The 25,031-nt window shown below is 47.9% G+C and overlaps 1 protein-coding gene across 2 annotated transcripts in view; it reads left to right on the top strand.

Annotated features, from left to right (window-relative positions):
- Window positions 1–25,031, top strand: part of CAPS2 (calcyphosine 2) — a 201,512-nt gene that overhangs the window by 9,518 nt on the left and 166,963 nt on the right. For both annotated transcript variants that reach the window (XM_075344907.1, XM_075344906.1), the window contains exons 3-5: window positions 16,569–16,612; window positions 18,190–18,235; window positions 20,285–20,404. In XM_075344907.1, the coding sequence (XP_075201022.1) occupies window positions 16,569–16,612; window positions 18,190–18,235; window positions 20,285–20,404 (210 nt within the window). The remainder of the gene's footprint in view (window positions 1–16,568; window positions 16,613–18,189; window positions 18,236–20,284; window positions 20,405–25,031) is intronic.

Raw genomic sequence — 25,031 nt, 5'->3', positions numbered from 1 at the left:
AAAATTTTAGTCATTTTGGAAGGGGTAAAGTACCATCTGGTGATAATTTTGAAATAGGATTCGTGGAAAGTCACACAAATATTTGATGCGTACATTCATGACATTTAGACCAGAGGTCCCCAACCGCCGGTCCGCGGACCAGGACCGGGCCGTTGGGGGTTTTCAGCCGGTCCGCGGCGCCGTTGACAGCTAGCTCTGTGGCCCTGCGCCTGGTCAGAACATGCTCTGTGGGGATTGATAATGTTCTCTGCCGTAGTTGTGACAGCTCGCAGCTCCCGGCAAAGAACATTATGCAGGATGGGGCGGGGCATCGGGCGGGTCTTTGTGACGCAGCACTCCACAGCACAGCATGGTACCTACCTGAACATGTTATGTGGGGCGTGCCAGCAGACTGGCCTCATTGACGCAGCTCCCGGTACCGGTGTTCAGTGTGTAGCGCTGCTAAGCAGCAGTGCTGTATACACTGACGCTCAATGTACAGTGCTGCTACTTAGCAGCGCTGTACACCGAGGTCTTACCAGCATCCTCCCCATACAGCGCTGTCTGGTGCATATAGCAGTGCTATAATGTAGTAATTATATTATAAGTATGCACTAAGCTCCACCCCTCCATAACCCCACCCCCATATGACCAAAGCTCCGCCCATGTCCCACCGGGCCATGGAAAACTGGTCTTGCTTAAAGCCGGTCCCTGGTGCAAAAAATGTTGGGGACCTCTGCTTTAGACTATTGTTTCGTCTGAAAAAACGTTTATTTAAATCCCTTTCCCAATTATCCAGATGAGACTTCTTTGTAAAAGAAAGGTCAGCATTCAAAAAATCATATACTGTATTTTTCGTTTTATAAGATGCACTGGATTATAAGATGCACCCCTAAATTTAGAGATAAAAAAAAAGGTGAAAAAAAAAAATATAGGGTCTGTTTTATAATCCGGTGGTGTCTTAACAGGGAGGTAGGGCAGCAGCAGGGGGTCACAGGAGACAGGGGCAGTACAAAAGTACGGCGATGCTGTGGGCGGTGTAGAGGGCGTCCCAGATACTCACTGCAGGCTGCGGCGCTGTGCTGGGGCAGCCGGCCCTGCTCTGGCCTGGGGCAGCCGGCCCTGCTCTGGCCTGGGGCAGCCGGCCCTGCTCTGGCCTGGGGCAGCCGGCCCTGCTCTGGCCTGGGGCAGCCGGCCCTGCTCTGGCCTGGGGCAGCCGGCCCTGCTCTGGCCTGGGGCAGCCGGCCCTGCAATTGGGGGATAAATCCATCAAGTCCAATAGAATGTTTTTTATCTGATCAAATTCTAGTTTATCTTTTGAAACCTCTAATCATTTTCTCCATGTCAGGACAGCTGCTTTGACGGTTTGATAAGAGGGAATAGTTTATGACATTCTCATAGAGAACACAGGAAAGCTCGGCTGAACGAGTGCACCTGTATGTGGGAGAGTCGGCTGAGATGGCCGACAACTGAAGCAACGTTCAACTGTCAGCCATAAGATGTATGGGAAGCCTCAAGGGACAGGAACCTTATCAGCTTACTGCTTCTCTTTAGCTTTGCCCACACTCCCCTTTTGGTATGTGATTCAGGGTTTTAATGTGCTGACACTTTTGTTTAACCACTTGAGTGCAGCATGTAAAGCAGACCTGGGCAAGGGGCGGCCCGCGGGCCACATCCGGCCCGCCTACTCTCTGTGACCGGCCCGCCTGGTTCAGGGCGTCTTTGCTGGCCGGTCAGTGATGAGAGCAATCTGACCTGTTGACGGAGCTCCAGGCGGCCCGTGTTCAGATTGCCCTCATCACACGCTGCGTGCCGTGCAGGGAACAGAGAACAGTTCCTGCAGCGTCGCAGTCAGTGCAGGCAGCGGAACGCAGGAATCTGTCCTCTGTTCCCTGCCCGGCAGATGCTCTGTGTGACACACGCGCGCCCTGATGTCGTCAGTACGGCGCGCGTGTGTCATTTGAAAATTTCCCGCCCGGCAGCAGCCTGGGCCGCACAGAGAGAAGCAGCGGCGGGGGCTCCTAGGAACACAGCATCGGCGCAGCCTGGGCATGCAAAAGAGAAGCAGCCGAGCGGGGGCCACATACGGAGGTGCCTGAGGGACAGTAAGAAGAGAGGTGAGTGGTTACTAGTAACCTGCGGGGACAATGGGGGGAGGGGGGGCCGCCCGACTACCTGTCTCATTGGTGTGTGCGGCCGCTCCAGTCCTGAAGCTCCCTGTCTGCAGTGACAGGAGGCTGGCAGCCGCATTCAGCCTCTGACACGGAGCAGACCTGGGGTCGGGGCCGGAGCTTCACTTCAAAGAAGCAGATTCCTGACTTCCTGCACTGTTTCTGCTCTCTGCTGAGGCCGGCTCCACTGCATGTACAGACACTTTTTTTTGAAGGTAAACATGCATACGTGGTTCTGTGTTTGTGCTTTTTTGATGTGTGTATATGTGTGTATGTGTGTGTGTATATATATATATATATATATATATATATATAATATATAATATGTGTATATGTGTATATGTGTATATGTGTATATGTGTATATGTGTATATGTGTATATGTGTATATGTGTATATGTATATGTGTATATGTATATGTGTATATATGTATGTATGTATGTATGTATGTATGTATGTATGTACATACATACATACATATGTGTATATGTATATGTGTGTATGTGTGTATGTATGTGTTTATGTGTGTACGTACATACATATATACATTATATATATATATATATATATATATATATATATATATAATGCCGGACTACTATAACTAACTCGGTTCTACATCTTTTATATATATAATATAATATAATGATGTAGAACCGAGGTAATTATATTAGTCCGGCCCTCTAAAACCATCCCAATTTCTTATGCGGCCCCATGGAAAAATTAATTGCTCACCCCTGATGTAAAGGATTAATTAACTGGGATCAGAGTTGCTTCCATTCTCGTTTGCTGAGGTGTAATCATAGCTCTACAATACAAAGATCAAAAATCAGAGATTTATCAGCTCTGTCATTATGTTAGATTGGCTTGTCAGGAACAAAAATCCAGTTCAAGGGTGAGGAAATCCAGAACTGCAATATCATTTAAAAATCTTTTCTAGTCATATGAACACATGGGCAATCTAAAAAAGAAGAACTCCAGCGATCCTACGTGGTTCAATGACACTGGTGGTCTTAATCAGGGCATAGTATAGTGAACTGGATGTAGGATACAAGTGATAACATGCCACTAAAACAGCACTGGGCACGAGGAGGTGAAAAACCACTGAAGACCAGGTACTTATTCCAAGAAATATGACCATTAACCTATTTACAAGACCAGGGATCACTATAACTGATTCTATGGCTGGGGGAAGGGGTCAGTTTGCTTTCTTTGCCTAGGGCACCACAATTCCTTGTGCGGCCCTACTATTAGGCAATTTTCTGTAATCTATATAGACTGGACTCAGATGTTGCTCATGTTAATGACGTGCTTTGCTGAAAAGTATCACCTGTGCAAAGAATAGGCAATAACGTCTTTACGTGTTAAAGGGGTTGTCCGACAAATTCAAACATTTTTGTTAAGCTAATGTGTGCAGTATTGTCATATAAATCACCCCTACATTGTTATTTTTTGTTTTCTAACTTTTGTTCCTCTTGAATTATGACTATTCTCTGCAGCTCTTTGTTTACATTCAGCTCTAGCAAACTGACCTCTTCGGCTAGGTTCGCACACTGCGTCTTTTTGACGCTGCGTTTTTGTGCGTTTTTGGCCGCTAAAAACGCACAAAAACGCACCTGCGTCGAAAAAACGCATCAAAAAACGCATGCGTTTTTGGCTGCGTTTTGATCTCTGCGTTTTGCTGCGTTTTTCCAATGCATTGCTTGGGGGGAAAACGCAGAAAAACGCAGGAAAGAACTGACATGTCAATTTTTTTTTTAACTCAAAAACGCAGGTAAAAAAAAACATGTGTGCAGACAGCAAAAATGAAAACTCATAGACTTTGCTGGGGAAGCAAAGTCCTGCAGTTTTGAGGCCAAAAACGCACCCGAAAAACGCGCAAAAACGCTGCGAAAAACGCACTGTGCGCACATAGCCTTCCTGTGCTAAACCTCCCAGTCACAGCTGGCACCGCCCGGCCTCTGTGTCCAGCCCCTCCCCAATGTCCAGCCTCGCCCCCTGCCCACACATTCCTCGTCAGCATTCTGCCCAGCACTGACCTGTTATCACTACTGCATTGCAAATAACAGCCCCACATCGGGCTCTGCACCACACACACACACACACACACACACACATATGGCTCTGCACCACACACACATGGCTCTGCAGCGCACACACACATATGGCTCTGCACCACACACACACATATAGCTCTGCACCGCACACACATATCGGGCTTTGCACCACACACACATATGGCTCTGCACTGCACACACACATATTACTCTGCACATCACACACATATATGGCTCTGCACTGCACACACACATATGGCTATGCACCACACACACACACACACATATGGCTCTGCACCGCACACACACACACATATGGCTCTGCACCACACTCACACATATGGTTCTGCACCGCACACACACATATGGTTCTGCACCGCACACACACATATGGCTCTGCACCACACTCACGCATATGGTTCTGCACCGCACACACACACATATATGGCTCTGCGCATCACACACACACATATATGGCTCTGCGCATCACACACATATATGGCTCTGCACATCACACACATATATGGCTCTGCACATCACACACATATATGGCTCTGCACATCACACACATATATGGCTCTGCACATCACACACATATATGGCTCTGCACATCACACACATATATGGCTCTGCACATCACACACATATATGGCTCTGCACATCACACACATATATGGCTCTGCACATCACACACACACACATGGCTCTGCACATCACACACACACATGGCTCTGCACATCACACACACACATGGCTCTGCACATCACACACACACATGGCTCTGCACATCTCACACACACATGGCTCTGCACATCTCACACACACACACACACACACACACACACACACACACACGGCGCTCTGCACCGACCCCCCCCCTACCCCCAGGAACACATGTAGGGAGTACATACTCACTCGTCCTCGGTCCCCGCCGCTCCTGCACGTTCGCGCGCTGTCTGTGCTCTGGAAATGTCAGCACAGTAGTGACGTCACCGCTTTGCTGGAGGATTAACAGGTAGGGGGAAGGGCACCACCCGGTGGGATCTCCTGGTATACAGAACAATTGATAATGAAGCAAAAAGGAGAAAGGGTATACCAACACGGGATCACCACACCATGAAATCACTTAGAAAATAAATTTTATTATATCAAATTGTAAGCAGAAAAAACAAGAGACACATGTCTCCACACTTAGAGTTGAACACACAGTGACAGAAAATAAAAACACTTAAAAAGCCAAAGGCATGAAAAACATGTCCGCCAGGAACCAATAATATATAGTGGACAATACTGGTATAACAAGGACATTCAAATAAATATTGCATAGAGCCCGTTCCTGAAATTTAAACAACTGGCATGATAGTCAGACATGAATTGTGCGATAGAATACTCAGATGGACATGGGAAATATAGTGTGGTACACCACTGTGTGGATACAATCAGAACTAGTGATGCACAATGTGCAATATGTGTAGATCAACAGATAGACCATAGGCTGCATGAATATAGAGATTCTCTGTTAATGCACAGAGTATAATATGAACCGTATCTCAGTATGGATTTGTCTATACAATGTGTACAGATCTCTATATATGCAGAATAAGTCTACAGAGCACAGTGACACAAATCAGTACATTCCAATATTGAGTCAAAGAGGTATCACACATGTCACACATAATCAACGTTTCTATCTGCACAGTATATATACCAATATAGAAGAGGTTAGGTTTACCATATGTAGCCAGTGTCCTGGGTGCTTGAAAAAATACCCATTAGTAAAACCATATAGGGCAGGTCAAAGCCACAACCAGGCTAAAGAAGGTCCACGCCAGGAACCCCTTGGTCATTCTTTCTACCTACCCCACCTGCTTGGTTGCTATCTATTCTGTAGGGTAGTAAGTATAGGTCCGCTCCTGTGCCTTCTTTAGCCTGGTTGTAGTGGAGTAAAAAAATGTAGATCAGTAAACAATGTTCAATAGAAAACTACAAATTCTTATTAATAACAATATTAAAATAAGAATCCACAACCATAGAACAACCAATGTCCATATTTAACAGTAAATAATCTGTATATAGCAATACAAAGATAAGGCAAAAAACGCCAATAGAATAAACAGACCAGAAATAGTCAGATGGTAATGACTGAATACCCCACATAGAGAGTAAAAGGGGGACAATCTGATCAAAGGTCAGAAAAATTATTGTAGGTACACCGAAACATTACAGCAGCGAACCTTAACTAGCATCATGCAGGTTCAGGCAAACGGACAACATAACCAAATAACCGTCTGTAATTAATCAAATATGACCAAGTAAATGCAGAGACCCCCGTGCATGCTAGCCAATTAGGCATAAATATGTCGCAGTGTATAAAAAAATGGTTGACCATGATCAGATATACATCACCCATATACTCACAGTGTTGGGCAGTCAAAGGACAAGGGTTATCCAGAGCAAAAGAAGACAGGAGACCTAACGTACGTTTCGCTTGTTAAACATAACCAAGTACATGACTCCCTCAGAGGTCACAATGCCATGGGGATGCCCTGCGGTTTTATAACACCACTAAGAGATCAGATGACCAGGATCTGGCCATGTGACCATCCAGGGGGCGTGTACAATGATGACGTCATGTTTGGAGTCACATGGGGGGATCAGATGACTAGGAGCTGGCCATGTGATCATCCAAGGGGCGTGTACAATGATGACGTCATGTTTGGAGTCACATGGGGTGATCAGATGACCAAGATCTTGCCATGTGACCATCCGGGGGGGGGGCGTGTACAATAATGACATGTATTAGAGTCACATGGGGAAGAACATCCGACCACCCATGTGACCGCGGCAGCGGCGCATAGCGCGCACAAGACAACCAGGCATGCAAATCTGCAGAGGAGCGAAAAGATTTGCATGCCTGGAATTATTGGGGTGCATCCGTTACTTGAGCCCTTCGTCAAGTGGACTACATCTCATATGGAACCTACCTATTTGATTCACTTGGGACTATTTATAGACTTTTTTTCATTACGTTTTGTTGCAACTGATATCTTGCTTGTTATATTTATTACATGAGTGGTATCCATATTGAAATATATATTTTAGTGGTTTTGGACCCTTTAAAATGTATCTACCCTTGTGAGCCGGTTTCTGTGACTGCAGTGTGCACGTGCTGCTGCTGCATTGTACCTGGCCTACGGCTCCTGACGTCTTCTGTGTCTGTGCGCACACTCGCAGGGGTATCGGCTGATTGCCCCTGTGCGTCCACGGCGGGCGTTGACGGTTGGGTGTCATGGGTTATGGGGCCTGCGTGCACCGCTGTTGCGGTCATGTGACCGGTCACATGGGCTTTTCCATGTGGCTTCCAGCGCCGCTGCACATGGGCTTTTCCATGTGGCTGCAAGCGCCGCTATGCGCCGCTGCCGCAGTCACATGGGTGGTCGCATGGTCTTCCCCATGTGACTCTAATACATGTTATTATTGTACACGCCCCTGGATGGTCACATGGCTAGATTTTGGTCACATGGGCTTTTCCATGTGGCTGCCGCGGTCACATGGGTGGTCGCATGGTCTTCCCCATGTGACTCTAATGCATGTTATTATTGTACACGCCCCCTGGATGGTCACATGGCTAGATTTTGGTCATCTGATCACCCCATGTGACTCCAAACGTGACATCATCATTGTACACGCCCCCTGGTCGGTCACATAGCCAGATCCTGGTCATCTGATCACTTAGGCTAAGTTCACACATCCTGTGTTTTGCATCAGTCACAATCCGTAGCCTTGAGGAATTACGGAATCCTGCAAAATATTTTGCAGGAATTCTGTATTTCCCCATAGACTTCTATTAGTGACGGATTGCGACTGATGACCCTGCGTTGCATCCGCTGCGTCGCGGTCCGTCGTTTTTGACTGACCGCCGAGCGGGGAGCAACGCAGAATGTAACGTTTTTCGGGCCGTCAAAATTAACGCGCCGCGCAGGAATCCGTCGCCATCCGTCAAGCTTGTAATGCATGTCTATGGTGCTGGATTCCGTCATAATCCGTCTTACAACGGAATCCAGCGCAGGATTCCGTCATGCTCTACTGAGCATGCCCAGCATGCTTGGCACGCCCACTGGGCTGTCCCAAACACAGACGGATCATCACTGATCCGTCAAAAAACGGACGCACAGCGGATGTAACGGACGCAACTGATCCGTTTTTTCACAGGATTCCTGTGAAAGGAATCCTGTGAAAAACACATCAGTTGCATCAGTTGACATCTTGAAAATGACTGATCCGTTGCTGACGGACCTGACGGATTGAAAACACAGGATGTGTGAACTTAGCCTTAGTAGTGTTATAAAACTGCAGAGCATCCACATGGTGTTGTGACCTAGGAGGAAGCCATGTACTTGGTTATTTTTAAGAAGCGAAACGTACGTTAGATCTCCTGTCTTCTTTTGCTTTGGATAACCCTCGTCCTTTCACTGCCCAACACTGAGTATATGGGTGATGTATATCTGATCATGGTCAACCATTTTTTGTACACCACGATATATTTATACCTAATTGGTTAGCATGCACGTGGGTCTCTGCATTTACTTGGTCATATTTGATTTATCACAGACGGTTATTTGGTCATATTGTCCGCTTGCCTGAACCTCTGTCACGCTCCCCGGCTCCCCTGCCATGCTCCCCGTCTCCCCTGCCATGCTCCCTGGCTCCCCTGCCACGCTCCCCGGCTCCCCTGCCACGCTTCCCCGCTCTCATGTCACGCTCCGCCGTTCCCGTGCCATGCTTCCCGGTCCCCCGCTCCACAGCCTCCATGCTCCCTCACCTGCGTCCTCCAGGCAACCCGGTCCCCGCTCCCGGCGCCCGTCGGCAACGCTGAGCCAGCCCGGCACTCCTGCCTCCTGTGCACCGCTCCCTGCTCTGGCTTCTGGCACCCGGGCCTCGCGCATGCGCATTAGGGCGCGCGTGCGGTCATTGACCCTCTCTTAAAGGGCCAGCGTCCTCCAACAGGATATTGAAGAATCAGGTACAGGGTATATAGGGGGTTCCTTTCCAAGTGGGCGGGGCCTGTTCTTCGTGTTTGCTAAGCTAGGAGTCAGGTCTCCCTGTGCCTTGTTCTGTACTTACCTATCTCTCTTGTAGAGTCGCTCCTGTCCCGCTAACTGGTCCTGACGATTCCAGAACCCCGAACGGTGACTGTCCGCCATCTCGTCAGTCCCTACCATCTCCGATCCCTGGATCCGTGTGGTGACCCACCTCCTCGCTCCGTTGGTTCCGGATTCTGCCTGACATCACCTCGGCCTCCGAACCTGAGCTCCGTCACCCGGACTACCTTCAGAGACTCCGTGGTCCCAGGGACTTCTTCACTCCACTCCTCTGAACGGACTGTCTTGCTACCCGTAGTGCTCCGGCTACCGGGCACCTTGCCCTCGGTGAGGTGTTCAGCCCAGTGGATCCACCTCCTGGGCCTACCCGTCCTCCTGGTCCTAACAGTAAGAACAGGCCATGGATCCCGCCGAAGCACTAGCGGCCCAGCTGGGCAACTTGCAGCAGTAACTCAGACGACAGCGCGAGACTCTGTCCCGCATGCTGGCCTTCATGTCCTCGGTGGATACCCGCCTGAACACGCTACAAGCAACTGCCACGTCCCTGGCATCTCAGGCTTCTACAGCAGTCCACGGCCGCAGTTCCCGTGGCGGCTTCCTCGGAAGCCTCTAAACTCCGCTTGGCCTCTCCACCCCGATATGCCGGAGATCCTAAGTCCTGCAGAGGATTCTTGAATCAGTGCTCCCTCCACTTTAAGCTGCTTCCGCACCTGTTTCCCTCCGACCAAGCCAAGGTGGCGTTTGTGATGTCCCATCTAGAGGGTGAGGCACTGGCCTGGATGAACCCCTTGTGGGAGAGGGAGGACCCTGTAACTACTAACATCCAGGAATTCCTGCAGGCGTTTAGAACCACCTTTGACGAACCCAGACGTGCCGCCGCGTCCGCCTCATCACTCCTCAGGCTACGTCAGGGGACCTTGACGGTGGGCCAATATGCCATCCGCTTTCGCACCTTGGCCTCAGAATTGGGGTGGAACAATGAGGCCCTCATCGCCGCCTTCTGGGAAGGACTCTCCAGTCGTATTAAGGACGAGCTGGCAGGCCGCAATGTTCCTTCCACTCTGGATGCCCTGATTGCACTAGCCACCCGCGTTGACCTCCGTTTTCAGGAACGATCCAAAGAGGTGTCCCGCGAGAGACGTCCGATACGGCATTCCTCTCCTCCGCAGAAGCCCGTCGTACCTCAGTTGGCATCGCCTGGCGTCTCTGTCCACGAACCCATGCAGATTGATCGTTTGCGGCAGTCCGAACAACGCCGAGCAGAATTGCTCGCCAAGGGTCTCTGCTTCTACTGCAGAGAGAGCACACACCTGCTACGTTCCTGTCCAGAGAGGCCGGGAAACTCCAAAGCCTAGGGTTGGTAGGAGAGGCCACCCTAGGTGCTGGGACTCTCTCAGACCCGGTTACGTGGACTGTTCAAGTGACAACGGGAGAGACGCGGTTCACGGCAGAGGCGTATCTTGATTCCGGGGCAGCAGGCAATTTCATCCAGCAGGCCACGGTGGACAAGTACCAGGTGCCGGTTACTCCACTCGACAAACCCCTCGTGATTGCCTCTGTAGATGGGAGACCCCTCTCTGACACCATCTCGTGGATCACCAAGCCAGTAGAACTACGTATCGGTGCCCTGCACACCGAGAACATCACTCTCTACGTCCTCCCACACATGTCTCATCAAATCCTGCTGGGACTCCCCTGGTTACGGACACACGAACCGTCGGTCAGCTGGCGTACTGGTGAAATTACCCGATCGGGCTCTTCTTGCCACGAGAACTGCCTGAAGTCCATACAGCCCATCCGACGACCTCCGGTTCCGGAGTCCCTACCAGGACTGCCTTCGGCCTATTGGTCCTTCGCGGACGTCTTTGATAAAAAGGAGTCAGAGGTACTGCCGCCACATCGTCCTTACGACTGTGCCATCGACCTACTCCCGGGAACTACACCACCTCGAGGACGGATATATCCTTTGTCCCCTGCTGAAACAAGAGCCATGTCTGCCTACATCACTGAGAACCTGGCAAGGGGATTCATCCGGAGATCCTCCTCTCCTGCTGGAGCAGGCTTCTTCTTCGTTAAGAAGAAAGAGGGCGACCTGCGCCCATGCATTGACTACCGGGGATTGAACCATATCACCGTAAAGAATAAATACCCCCTGCCGCTCATCCCCGAATTGTTTGATCGGCTTAGAGGAGCTCGTGTGTTTACCAAGTTGGATCTTCGTGGTGCCTACAACCTGGTCCGCATCCGCTCTGAGGACGAATGGAAGACCGCATTTAACACCCGCGATGGGCACTACGAGTATTGTGTGATGCCCTTCGGCCTGTGTAACGCATCGGCAGTCTTTCAAGAATTAGTGAACGACGTGTTCCGGGACCTTCTCTACGTCTGTGTGGTGGTATATCTGGATGACATCCTGGTCTTCTCTCCGGACCTCCAGACCCACAGAGAGAACGTGCAGCTGGTACTACAAAGACAGAGAGAATCGTCTGTACGCCAAGTACGAGAAGTGTGTCTTCGAGCAGTCTTCTCTTCCCTTCCTGGGTTACGTAATCTCCGATACCGGCCTGCAGATGGACCCAGAGAAGGTCTCTTCCATTCTCAACTGGCCCCCTCCTTCCGGACTGAAGGCAATTCAACGGTTTCTTGGATTTGCGAACTATTACCGTCAGTTCATCCCTCACTTCTCTGCCCTGACTGCGCCTCTCTCTGCCTTGACCAAGAAGGGGGCTAATCCAAAGGACTGGTCACCTGCGGCCGACGCCGCGTTTGGCTCCCTGAAACGGGCATTTGCGTCCTCTCCTGTGCTCCACCGTCCTGAGTTAAACTGACAGTTCACCTTGGAGGTGGATGCCTCCTCCTCTGGAGCCGGAGCAGTGCTCATGCAGAAGTCCTCCTCCGGAAAGATGGTTACTTGCAGTTTCTTCTCCAAGAGCTTCTCAGCGCTTGAACACAACTACACCATCGGTAACCGAGAGCTATTAGCAGTCAAACTGGCTCTGGACGAATGGCGCTACCTTCTGGAGGGAGCAGTGTACCCCGTGATCATTTACACGGACCACAAGAACCTGGAATACCTGCGGTCTGCTCAGCGACTGAACCCACGACAAGCCAGGTGGTCCTTGTTCTTTGCCAGGTTCGACTTTCAGCTCCATTTTCGGCCCGCGAATAAGAATGTGCGAGCAGATGCCTTGTCCAGGTCATTCGTGTCGATGGAACAGGAGGAGGAGACATCCCAGCCCATCATCTGCCCAAGTAAAATCATTCCGGTGGCTCCTGTCACTCTGGCCCAGATACCGCCCGGGAAGACCTATGTCTCTGAAACTGACAGACAAAAAGTGTTGCACTGGGGCCATGCCTCGAAAATAGCCGGCCATGCTGGTCAGAAGAGAACATGGAGTACAATTGTACGTCACTACTGGTGGCCATCCCTTCGCACGGACGTCGCGTCTTTTGTCTCAGCCTGCTCCTCTTGTGCCCGGAACAAGACGCCCAAACACCTGCCATATGGTCACCTTCTGCCGCTGCCAATTCCCTCCGTTCCGTGGCAACATATTGCAATGGACTTTATTACAGACTTTCCCTTGTCCGCCGGACACACAGTCATATGGGTCGTGGTGGACCGGTTCTCCAAAATGGCTCATTTCGTCCCTATGGCTGGACTCCCCTCTGCCCAGGAACTCACTGACGCCTATATACAGCACATCTTCCGGTTGCATGGCTTTCCCTCACACATTGTGTCCGACAGAGGAACTCAGTTTACCTCCCGCTTCTGGAGGGCCCTCTGCAAACTTCTGGGAGTGGCTCTGGACTTTTCTTCAGCCTACCATCCTCAGTCGAATGGCCAAGTGGAACGAGTCAATGAGATCCTGACCTCCTTCTTGCGTCACTACGTTAACACCCATCACGACGACTGGTCCACGCTCCTTCCTTGGGCTGAATTCTCCCATACCATCACATCAGTGAGTCCTCCTCCAGCTCTCCCTTCCATGTCGTTTACGGACTTCAGCCTTCCGTCCCATTGCCTGTATCTTCTTCCTCGGATGTCCCTGCTGCTGATACCAAAGTCCGTGACTTTTCAACAATTTGGGACTCTGTCAAGACGTCCCTTGGACGTGCTTCCCTGCGGATGAAGAGACACGCGGGCAGGAGGTGTCTGGATCCTCCGTGTTTCTCTCCAGGAGATCTGGTCTGGCTTGCTTCCAAATATGTCCGATTGAAGCTACCATCATACAAGCTGGGTCCTCGCTACATCGGGCCGTTTAAAGTCATCGGCAAGATAAATGAGGTCTCCTACAAGCTGCAGCTCCCGGCCACGATGAGGATACTCAACTCCTTTCACGTCTCCCTGCTCAAGCTGGTTGTCCTTGGTCCCTTCTCCGCTGCTGCCAGTTCTGCTCCTCCTCCTATTGCTGACGATGACATCTATGCGGTAAGGGATATCGTGGCCATGAAAACCGTGCGGGGCCGACAGTTCTTCCTGGTGGACTGGGCTGAGTATCGTCCTGAGGATAGGTCCTGGGAGCCCCGGAGAATGTGGGTATTCCCCGGATACGTGCCTTCCTGTCCTGGTTGCGGGGAGGGGGGTGTGGGGGAGGGGGTACTGTCACGCTCCCCGGCTCCCCTGCCATGCTCCCCTGCTCCCCTGCCACGCTCCCCGGCTCCCCTGCCACGCTTCCCCGCTCTCATGTCACGCTCCGCCGCTCCCGTGCCATGCTTCCCGGTCCCCCACTCCACAGCCTCCATGCTCCCTCACCTGCATCCTCCAGGCAACCCGGTCCCCGCTCCCGGCGCCCGTCGGCAACGCTGAGCCAGCCCGGCACTCCTGCCTCCTGTGCACCGCTCCCTGCTCTGGCTTCTGGCACCCGGGCCTCGCGCATGCGCATTAGGGCGCGCGCGCGGTCATTGACCCTCTCTTAAAGGGCCAGCGTCCTCCAACAGGATATTGAAGAATCAGGTACAGGGTATATAGGGGGTTCCTTTCCAAGTGGGTGGGGCCTGTTCTTCGTGTTTGCTAAGCTAGGAGTCAGGTCTCCCTGTGCCTTGTTCCGTACTTACCTATCTCTCTTGTAGAGTCGCTCCTGTCCCGCCAACCGGTCCTGACGATTCCAGAACCCCGAACGGTGACTGTCCGTTATCTCGTCAGTCCCTACCATCTCCGATCCCTGGATCCGTGTGGTGACCCACCTCCTCGCTCCGTTGGTTCCGGATTCTGCCTGACATCACCTCGGCCTCCGAACCTGAGCTCCATCACCCGGACTACCTTCAGAGACTCCGTGGTCCCAGGGACTTCTTCACTCCACTCCTCTGAACGGACTGTCTTGCTTCCCGTAGTGCTTTGGCTACCGGGCACCTTGCCCTCGTTGAGGTGTTCAGCCCAGTGGATCCACCTCCTGGGCCTACCTGTCCTCCTGGTCCTAACAACCTCCGTGATGCTAGTTAAGGTTCACTGCTGTAATGTTTCGGTTTACCTACAATAATTTTTCTGACCTTTGATCAGATTGTCCCCTTTTACTCTCTACGTGGGGTATTCAGTCATTACCATCTGACTGTTTCTGTTCCTTTTTTTTTTATTGGCGTCTTTTGCCTTATCTATGTATTGCTATATACGGATCACTTACTGTTAAATATGGACATTGGTTGTTCTTTGGTTGTGGATTCTTATTTTAATATTGTTATTAATAAAAATATGTAATTTTCTATTGAACATTGTTTATTGATGTGCATTTATTTACTCCATTTTCTCCTGCATTTCATCGATTGTGGTCACATGCTTGGTCTTGCCGCTGGCACCAAGGAATATTCATAGACAACCTGGACAACCCCTTTAATTGAAAGAGAGCGATCCCTTTTAGTAATCACCAGAACTAGGGACTTTTTCCTGTGTTTGATTGATACTCGAGAGAGATAGCGGAGATGGGTTTTTAAGAACCGTGCCAGAGATCCCAGATGTAAACTTGATCAATGTACACTTTATTTCGGCATAGGTCTACGCGTTTCAGGGGTCTCAGCCCCCTTCCTCAGGACCAGCAAGCACAAGATACATCAAGATACATACTTGTGCTTGCTGGTCCTGAGGAAGGGGGCTGAGACCCCTTAAACGCGTAGACCTATGCCGAAATAAAGTGTACATTGATCAAGTTTACATCTGGGATCTCTGGCGCGGTTCTTAAAAACCCATCTCCGCTATCTCTCTCTGTTATCAGCCAATCGGGTTACTGCTGCCGTTGATCTATATATGTGGTTATAGGAGTTGTGCCTTTCACAACTCTAATAGGTGAGTAGGATTACTCTTCACTATACCCCCTGTTTATCAGGGTAAGACCCTATGCGCTTTTTTTCCACAGGTTTCTTGCCTTTGATTGATACTCGTGAGACTCCTGTACCTCGTACCTCGCTTGCCTTCCTCCGGCCGTCCCATAGAGAATGAATAGCGTGGCAGTGGCCATGCTCAACATCCGCGTCTTTGAAATGGTGGATAAAAGTTATCTAGAAGAAATCACCTGGCCTTTGGTTAGCTTAGAACTTCTTACCCTTTTAAATTGCATGTAAATAATATTTTTCTTATTAAATCCCTGGAATGTAATATCTGTGAAAATGGGCGGCACCAAAATACAAATGGTATTAAAAAGTTACAGATCTCTTGAATTTTACAGCAAGTCAGCTCTGCTTATATCAGAATGTCATCCACTTACTAACATACTTGACTTTGACATCGTATACCAATACGTGGACCGCACATCCAAAACGTATACACTCATCTATTGTGGCTAATCAAAAGTGTACAAATCTGAGCGTGAGGTTACAGATAACATGATCAGACTGCGTGAAGCCCACTGTCACGTCCCGGTGAAACTCAACGTGCCGACCACTGCTGCGCTGATTGTGAACCAGCAAGGCGGGCGACCTGGTGCCTCTTCGCATCCTTGCTGTTAGGCAAAGTCCCAAAAGCAGAGAGGACTGGCGATGTAATATACCATAGCTGTAGAAAAAGCCTTGGGCCGCACAAAACTTAGTGATCTATTGGAGTAAGCAAAACTTTACAAAGCTTAGCATGAGGTTTTTGGATAACGTTCTGCTCAGACTGTATTAAGCCCACTGCCACGTCATGGCTGACCTTGACTTTGACATCTTATACCTGTTGTGATATTACTTGATTTTTTTTAATGCTTGTTATTGTTATATTGGTGAAAATAGTATTTTTGGACATTGACTTTCTTTTCGTTCTACCTTCATGGCGTATTCTGTTTTGCATTGTTGCAGGGTTGGCGCGCACAGTCACAGGCTGCAGAAACACGGCCTAAGGAGTAAGTACCCCCAGTTTAGCCTCTTTGTTGTCCTCTTCTTAAAGACTATATACCTCAGTGTAAAATAAAATAATAAATACTCCTCTACCGTACCGGCACAATGTTTCAATGTTTCCCCGAGCTTGTGAGAACACTGCAGCCACTTACTAGCTACTAATGTTCTCACACTTCCTATGGATGAAGTTTGAAGGTCTGTGGCCACTGATTGACTGTAGTGCTCACAAGGCATAACAAGCTCAAGCTTGCCACTGTAGTGTCTGTTGGTTTTCTTCCATATTGCTTAGATCTGCCCCTGAATTTAAAGGGTTTTTCAACTCATAAAAGTAATGTCTTATCTCAAGGATATGCAATCATTTATTGATCTGTGGTAGTCCAGCTCTGGGACCCTCATCAATTTACAAGTGATGGGGCTGGAGTGCTAATTTACTTGCATTGTGGCGCCCAGCCATGCACCTTGCTTACAGGGAATTGGTCACTAGATTTTTTTATACCCCCATATCAGACCAGCATGATGTAGAGACACAAACCCTGATTCAATCTATGTATTACATACTGGGCTCCTTGCTGCAGTCTTTATAAAATCCATGTTTTATCTGCTGTAAGGCTATGTACACATGTAGCGTATTTTCATGCAGTTACGCTGCGTTCTGCACTGCAGTGTAACTGCATGCGTCCTGCGTCCCCTGCATAATCTATGAAGATTATGCAGGAGACGTGTGCACGTGGCGTCTTAGACTGCAGCGCTTCGGCTGCTGCCCGAAGCACGCGTTCTAAGAAGTGACATGTCACTTTTCCTCCGCTTTGCCTGCAGGTCTCGCTCTGTCTATGGGAGGGGCTGCGCTCAGAGCGCATGGAAACGGCTTTTCATTACGGACTGTTTCTGCAGCGATTTGAAGTGCACATGTGCTGTTCAAATCACTGCAGAAATTTCTGCAAAGACAGTACGCAACGTGAGCACATAGCCTTACTCTACCAGTTTTCTGAATGCTGAGATCTGTATAACCCCACCCACACCACTGATTGGCAGCTTTCCTTTTACACTGTACATAGGCATAAAGCTGCCAATCAGTGGTGGAGTGGGGTTATAGAGCCCATGAATGTGGAGGACTACATGGCAGTAGGTGTACTAGTTCTTTAGTGATAATTTCCAGCTGATAAAACAGTGATTTTTATAAAAAACTGCAGCAAGCAGCCCAATAACTGACACATTACAGGAATCAGACTCTATCTCTACATTGTGCTTCTCTCATGACATATTTCCTTTAATGATTGTCTCTGCAGTCCCTTGAATGAAGTTATGATGCAAACGTCAGCAAAGGCCCAAATGGTTGCTGAAGGGCGCAAACACAAAGAATGGGCATAGTCTCCAGATTAGTGGGGTCCCAGAAGTTGGCCCACCACTGGTGATGAAATGATGGCATAGCCTAAGGATGGGCAATAAGCTTATCGAATGGGAATACCCCTTTCAGGTTGTAAAGGGTAAAACTTTCCCCTGTGAAAACGTCATGTAGGATTGAATGTATTTCACCTCCAGTTGTTGTATGATATCTTTCATAAACATTTCCCATTTGTTACAGTGTACCTTCTCTTGACCTTGGAAAACTTGGTGATTCGGATGACGAGGTAATAAAACAGAGGGCAGATAGAAATGGGCATCGCCTTGTCTTATTATAAGAAAACATAAGGTTTTAGAAAAGTAACCCACAAGGACAACATGGAGAATGGCATAAATCTTTGTGTTGTTGGTTAGATGGTCCATAGACACATACAGGAGTCATCTACAATCGGTGTGGGTGGTATGAAGGATCGGATTCACACACCTCATGAAGGTCGGGATATAGTGGATTATTATTTTCTGTTGATGATTTGGGATTAATGGATGTAATCATCAATGCAATCATTGGCAGGCTATGCCAGTGGCTAGATACAGTATTCAGGCAGAGCAAAGTGATTCTCCATGACTGTGTTTGGCTGTATATTATGTGTATGTATTTGACATACACTCAAGATGTGTCACATGTGAAGTTTTCTTATACTTTAGTATCTACCTCACACTACCTTAGATCAGTTTTTAATGTGTGTGTATATATATTTTACTGATTCATTATGATCAAGGGTAGAGTAAACCTGTATTTTATGGGACTGCCTTTTACAGGAGACGATATTGTCTCAGCCTGCGCCTGCTTTGTTTTTAGAAAATACACACCTTATTATTAGACCACACCTAATGAACTTTAGTAATGATGTTACTTTAGGGAATTGCTATCATATTTTCCATGTACATGTTAAAATAAAGGAGTTGTCCATTACTCGGACAACCGCCTTCTCAATCAGTATGTTCCCCCCAAGTAAAATTACAACACTACTTACAACAAATAAGGGCGTAGTTGTACATCGCCCCGGCCAAAAACTAGTACACTAGCAGGATACAACTAAACCCCTGCTAGGTGGAGGCATCACAGGTGCAGGAGGAGGAAATAACACGCACACTTCCATGGAATGAAGGGGGCGATTGCTGGATGGTAAAACTGCACACTGATTGCTTGCATAGAGTGCTGTTCACATATGCAGATAACAGTCACAAGCCCGCAGCCTATTAGGTGACGCCCATACTCTTAGATCAGGCGGGCCCATCAAGCCATACTCCATGTGTGCACCATACAGGGACAGGAACTCTAATATGCAAGGCCTAACAGAAAGTAGCCTGGCTGTATCCTGTACAAAAAATATGAGGTTTTAGTTGGTATTTTGGCCTGCAGGCTTGTGACTGTGCATCTGTATTTTTTGGAAGTGTGTGTGATTTGCTCCTTCTGCACCTGTGATGCCTTCACTAGTGGGGGCTTAGCTGCATCCTGCTAGAGTACTAGTTTTTGGCCTGGGCGATGTACAACTACTGCCCTTAAATGCTGTAAGTAATGCTTAATTTTTGAAGGATGTTTATTCCTCTTTTTGTTGCTATTTTTCAAATAACAACACCTATACTCACCTCCAGTATCAGCACTAACTCTCCTGAGGCTCACATGACATTATCCCAGCAACCAATCAACTGTCACTTTACTGTCCCCTCCTTCGGACAAATCAGACATCTTGAGGAAGTCAGAGAGCAGGTGCAGCTCTCATGTCCTCCAGATGTTAATTACTCCTGAAGACAACAGTGAAGTGGCCGCGGATTGACCGCAGTGATCACATGACATAATGTCATGTGAACCTCGGGAGAGTCAGTGGTGACGCCGGAGGTGAGTAAAGGTGTTATTATTTTACTTGAAATTTAGTGATTGAGAAGGAATTGTCCAAGTAGTGGACAACCCCATTTAAACTAGTCTCAGTAGGTTTTTGCTGCCTCCTTTGAGAAGAGCATAAAGTAAGGGAAGAGACCCTGATTCCTGCTCTGGGTTACTTGGCTTCTTGCTGTAGTTTGTAAGATAAGAGTATGTATACAACATCTTTTTTAAGCTGGTATTTTCCATAACATGTCAGAAAAAGCGTTCTCTGCCGCTACTTTTTCCTCTTTTCAGTTGGGGCAGCATAAACCTGGTGACAGATTGCCTTTAATTCTAAATGTGGGGATTTTCTCCAGATTAGTCATAGAGAGACATTCAGAGAAATTCAATACCAGTTTCTAGTGTTTTTTTTTCCTCATGTTAGTTTGATTGTGCTTGTATTTTTTTTCAGGACACTTACGTACCTTTAAGTAAGGGCTACCCAAGATTTGGCCCTCCAGATTCATCCTCGACTGTTAGTTGGGGGACACCTCTGAACACTCCGTATGCACAACATGATCAGAAACAAGAGGTATACAGAATTGTGCTACTGCAGAAATATATAACAATTACACTCATTTGTAATATATTCATTGTATAATTATATTTCATTTTCCTTATTAATCTTTTTGTTTCTAATATTTAATTCGCAAGAACATGCTAATACGTATTCTAATAATGCTGCATTACTTGTTTACAGTCAGTAGGTGGAGCAGTAAAACCACCAGATGCGGTAAAATTGATATAATCCCCAAAACGGATTAGACACGTGCTGTTTTATCAGTGCACGTTAGTAGACAGACGCACGGCATATAAAAACCAATATTTTCTTATGTTCCTTACTTATTTTTGATTGTTTGGTTTTTTTTTCCATAAATCCGAAACCTAAAAATGAAACTTCCATTTAAAGAGAAAAATCATCAAGTTTTCAAGGGTGCTTTACACGCTGCGACATCGCTAGCGATTGCTAGCGATGTCGAGCGCGATTGCACCCGCCCCGTTGTACGTGCGATATGTGGTGATCGTTGCCCTAGCGAACAGTATCACTTCGGCAGTGTCACACGCACATACCTACGCAGCGACGTCGCTGTGACCGCCCAACAATCCCTCCTTCAAGGGGGAGGTGTGTTTGGCGTCATAGCGACGTCACTGCGGCGTCACAAAGTGGCCGGCCAATAGAAGCGGAGGGGGCGGAGATGAGCGGGACGTAACATCCCGCCCAGCTCCTTCCTTCCTCATTGCCGGTGGACGGAGGTAAGGAGATGTTCGTCGCACCTGCGGTGTCACACACAGCGATGTGTGCTGCCGCAGAAACGACAAACAACATCGCTACTCACCTGGCAACCATTTTTTGTTATTAAACGACCTCTCCAAAACAAACGTTTTTTTGTCTTTTTTGCGATCGTTTTAGGTCGCTCCAGCCTGTCACACGCTGCGACGTCGCTAACAACGCCGGATGTGCATCAGAAACACCGTGACCCCGACGATATATCGTTAGCGATGTTGCAGCATGTAAAGCCCCCTTTAGTGGATCACATTTCTGACAGAGGGTGGAGCGAATCAGCTGTCTGTTTCCGTGAACCACCAGTGGATCTTTTTCCCCCAGCTACATATATTACATAAAAAGAAAGTACGTAACTAAAAATCTATACAAAAACAGACCTTTTATTCCATTTAGGGCAGGTGCAGAGAATCGGGACGATTACATCAGCATAATGTGATCTGATTCTCTCAGTTGAGAGAATTGGATCACACTGAGGAGAGTATGGAGAACAAAATGTCTCCATTAGGTCAGTGCACGGAAATCAGAATGCACTCATACGTCATCCGAGTGCAGTCTGATGATTTCTACGCACTTATTGACTTTCACGGTCAAGTGCGATCCGAATATGGGATCATACGTAGACATGCAGCAATTTTTTTTTTCTTTGGACAGATACTGGCTGAAGAAAAAATGTGACATCTGTTCGGCCCCATAGACTCAAAAAGGAGACAGTTGCACACTGCAGTGTTATAATATGTGTAACAATGAATATAGGAATATAGACATGCATTACTGCTATGAAAAACATGTAAAAATTGGGATATTTAGCACACAAAAATGGCCAGTTTTATGTGAGCCAAACAGCCAATGGCAAGGCGACTTTTTTTTTTTGGGTCCCTAGCAAACTAATGCATCTTTTTGGGTTAAAAAAAACTACAATTTATGGGTGGATGGAGAATTAAAATCACCTGAGGCTGAAGAGCAGGAGTGCTCAATCAGAAGGCATAACCCTGTAATACTTTTTCCATCTTTTTCATAGCAGTAATGCATGTCTATATTCCCACATTCATTGTGCCACATATCTTATCATTGCAGTGTGCAGCTGTCTCCTTTTTCTTACTATGTTGGATGTTCAGTCTGCCCCTGTTCACATTAGAAAGGTAGGATGTGCCATCAATCTTTTTCTTAGATTACAGGGTTATGCCTTCTGATTGAGCACTCCTGCTCTTCAGCCTCAGGCAATTTTAAGGGTATGTGCCCACGATCAAGACTCACTGCACTCTGGCCGCAGCGGGTCCTGACCTGCAAGGCCGTGCATCTCCTCCGCAGTAGACTGCAGCTGTTTTTTACCCACAATCAGGGTGCAGTGCGCTGCGGTCTTTCGCTTGTGTTCTCCCTACGGAGGACGCATGTGATTCCGCAGAAAACAATTGACATGCTGCGGTCTGGAAACACGCAGTGCAAGTCAGTGTTTGCTGCGGAAAAAACAAGCACAGTGGGCACGAGATTTCAAGAAATCCATCCACTGTGCTTGTACTGTACAATGCTGCATTTTGGACACAGCTAAAGCTTGATGCATCCAAAACGCAGCAAACACTGATCGTGGGCACGCACCCTAATTCTCCATTTACAGGTTCAAAAAGGTTCTACTGAACCGAAAGTTGCCACTGGGCTAATAAAGTCCACACTTTTTGCCCTCTTTTCTTTTGTATAAATTGATTGATTTTACAGCTATTACAGTGGTATTCATGGCCCCTAGACTTCTGTTCACCCTTGTCATCCGTGCTGATGCTAAAAACTGGACACGTCTCCTTGCAGATCACACGGACACGTGTGGTTCACAGTCACACAGGGTCCAGTACTTGTGAAGGGGGCCTTCAATAACGTTATATTAGTGGAGGTCTCCTCTCTGGGTTTTCCACCAATCAGAGCATAATGAATGGGATAGAGCTGTATTGCTAGACAGGTTCAAGTATGGGCTCGCTGCTACTTCTATGCTGACATTTTCCCAACCCTTTTGATCTGGTGCCTGTTGGAGGATCCAGGCGTCAGGCCCCCTCCAGATGACCTAACATTTGGAGCAGTCTTATATTCTATGAAGGCTTTTGTCTCAGTAAATCCCTTTAAGAGAGTTTCCCGTATTGAAGTTCTCATTTCGTTCCTACGTGATATTCTTGTACTGAAACTACCGTGTAATAATGTGGAGTTAGTGTCCCTCATTACAACGTCTATCTTTATTTCTCATCATCACTGCTCTGGAGGCTTTGATCTCAGTTTATGCTGCAAACTAGTATGGACTCGGAAAGATGTCATTATGATAACTCCCAATGGGCATACTCAGATTTCAGATTTCCATGCGTCACTATGGTTACTCCACTTCAGCTTTGTATTTATAACTGGCTTTATGAACATATAAATGAAAGTGCTTTTTCTAATTCTAATGTTATTTGCCCGGACTGCTAATTACCCTAAATGTGATTGGGAGCCAGATGAAGTCAGGCAGGGTAGTATTGATCAAATCATCACCCTATTTATGTATTGTGATCACTAACGTGAACGGGTTAGCCGGTTGTCCATACATTCCCACGTGAGACCTTAAGGCTATGTGCGCACGTTGCGTACTAGCCCTGCAGAAATTTCTGCAGCAATCTGAAGAGCACACGTGCGCTTCAAATCGCTGCAGAAAATGTCCGTAGAGAAAAAAAGAAAAAGCCGATTCCATGCGCTCTGCCTGCAGCTCCTGCCATAGACAGAGCAAGTGTTGCCGGCAAAGCGCATGGAAAAAGTGACATGTCACTTCTTAGAACGCAGCGCTTTGGGCAGCAGCCGAAGCGCTGCGCTCTAAGACGCCACGTGCGCACGGCCCCTGCACAATCTCCATAGACTGTGCAGGGGACGCAGGACACATGCAGTTACGCTGCGCTACAAAGCGCAGCGTAACTGCATGTATTTACGCAACGTGCGCACATAGCCTTAAGCAGGCTTCACACGCTACAAGATCGCTACAGCGATCTCGTTGGAGCCACGGATTTTTTGACACACATCCGGCCGCTGTAGCGATGCCGTTGCGTGTGACACCTATGAGCGATTTTGCATCATCACAAAAACGTGCAAAATCGCTCATCGGTGACATGGGGGGTCCATTCTCAAATATCGTTACTGCAGCAGTAACGAAGTTGTTCCTCGTTCCTGCGGCAGCACACATCGCTCCGTGTGACACCGCAGGAACGAGGAACCTCTCCTTACCTGCCTCAAATTCCAATTTTTTATTAATATTAAAGTCTTAAAAAGGGAGAAATCCCAACATCAAATTTATAATACAGATATCCAAAAAGTACAGGGGAGGGGCCTGACCCTTGATTCGCCCTAAAACTCGCCCCTTCCTTGCCGCGGAGGTCGGCACCCTAGAGGCCTGCGCACTTGGCGCCCCCGCTCAACGAAGACTATCCCTCCGGGCCCTAAATGACCCTAGCAGATGAGGTGATAGTACTATGAGGAATAATTTCCAATAATTGAACCAACAATCATATCTCAAATATGAAAAAAATATATACACACTATCACCAATATAATTAGATTAGAGACAATGGTTGGGTGCGATGACCCAGAAGAAAACCACTCAAGGATGAGATAGTGGTTCAAAAAAAACGCCCGACGCGTTTCCCCTCATCTATATGAGGTTCTTCAGGGGTGGAAAATTTAGTTAGTTCAAGAATAACACAATAGACAATCAAATGCTGGTAGTCCCATATCACACTGAGGCTGTGTGCACACGTTGCATTTTTTACCGCGGAAACGCTGCGTTTTGAACCGCAGCGTTTCAGTGGCAAATTGCATGCGTTCAGCTTTCCCAGCAAAGTGTATGGGAAAGCTGAAAAATCAGTGCACACGCTGC

This window comes from Anomaloglossus baeobatrachus, chromosome 4, assembly GCF_048569485.1.
Source record: "Anomaloglossus baeobatrachus isolate aAnoBae1 chromosome 4, aAnoBae1.hap1, whole genome shotgun sequence".
Taxonomy (NCBI): Eukaryota; Metazoa; Chordata; class Amphibia; order Anura; family Aromobatidae; genus Anomaloglossus; species Anomaloglossus baeobatrachus.
Note: the sequence above shows the minus strand (reverse complement) of the source record. Positions and strands in the feature narration are given on the sequence as shown.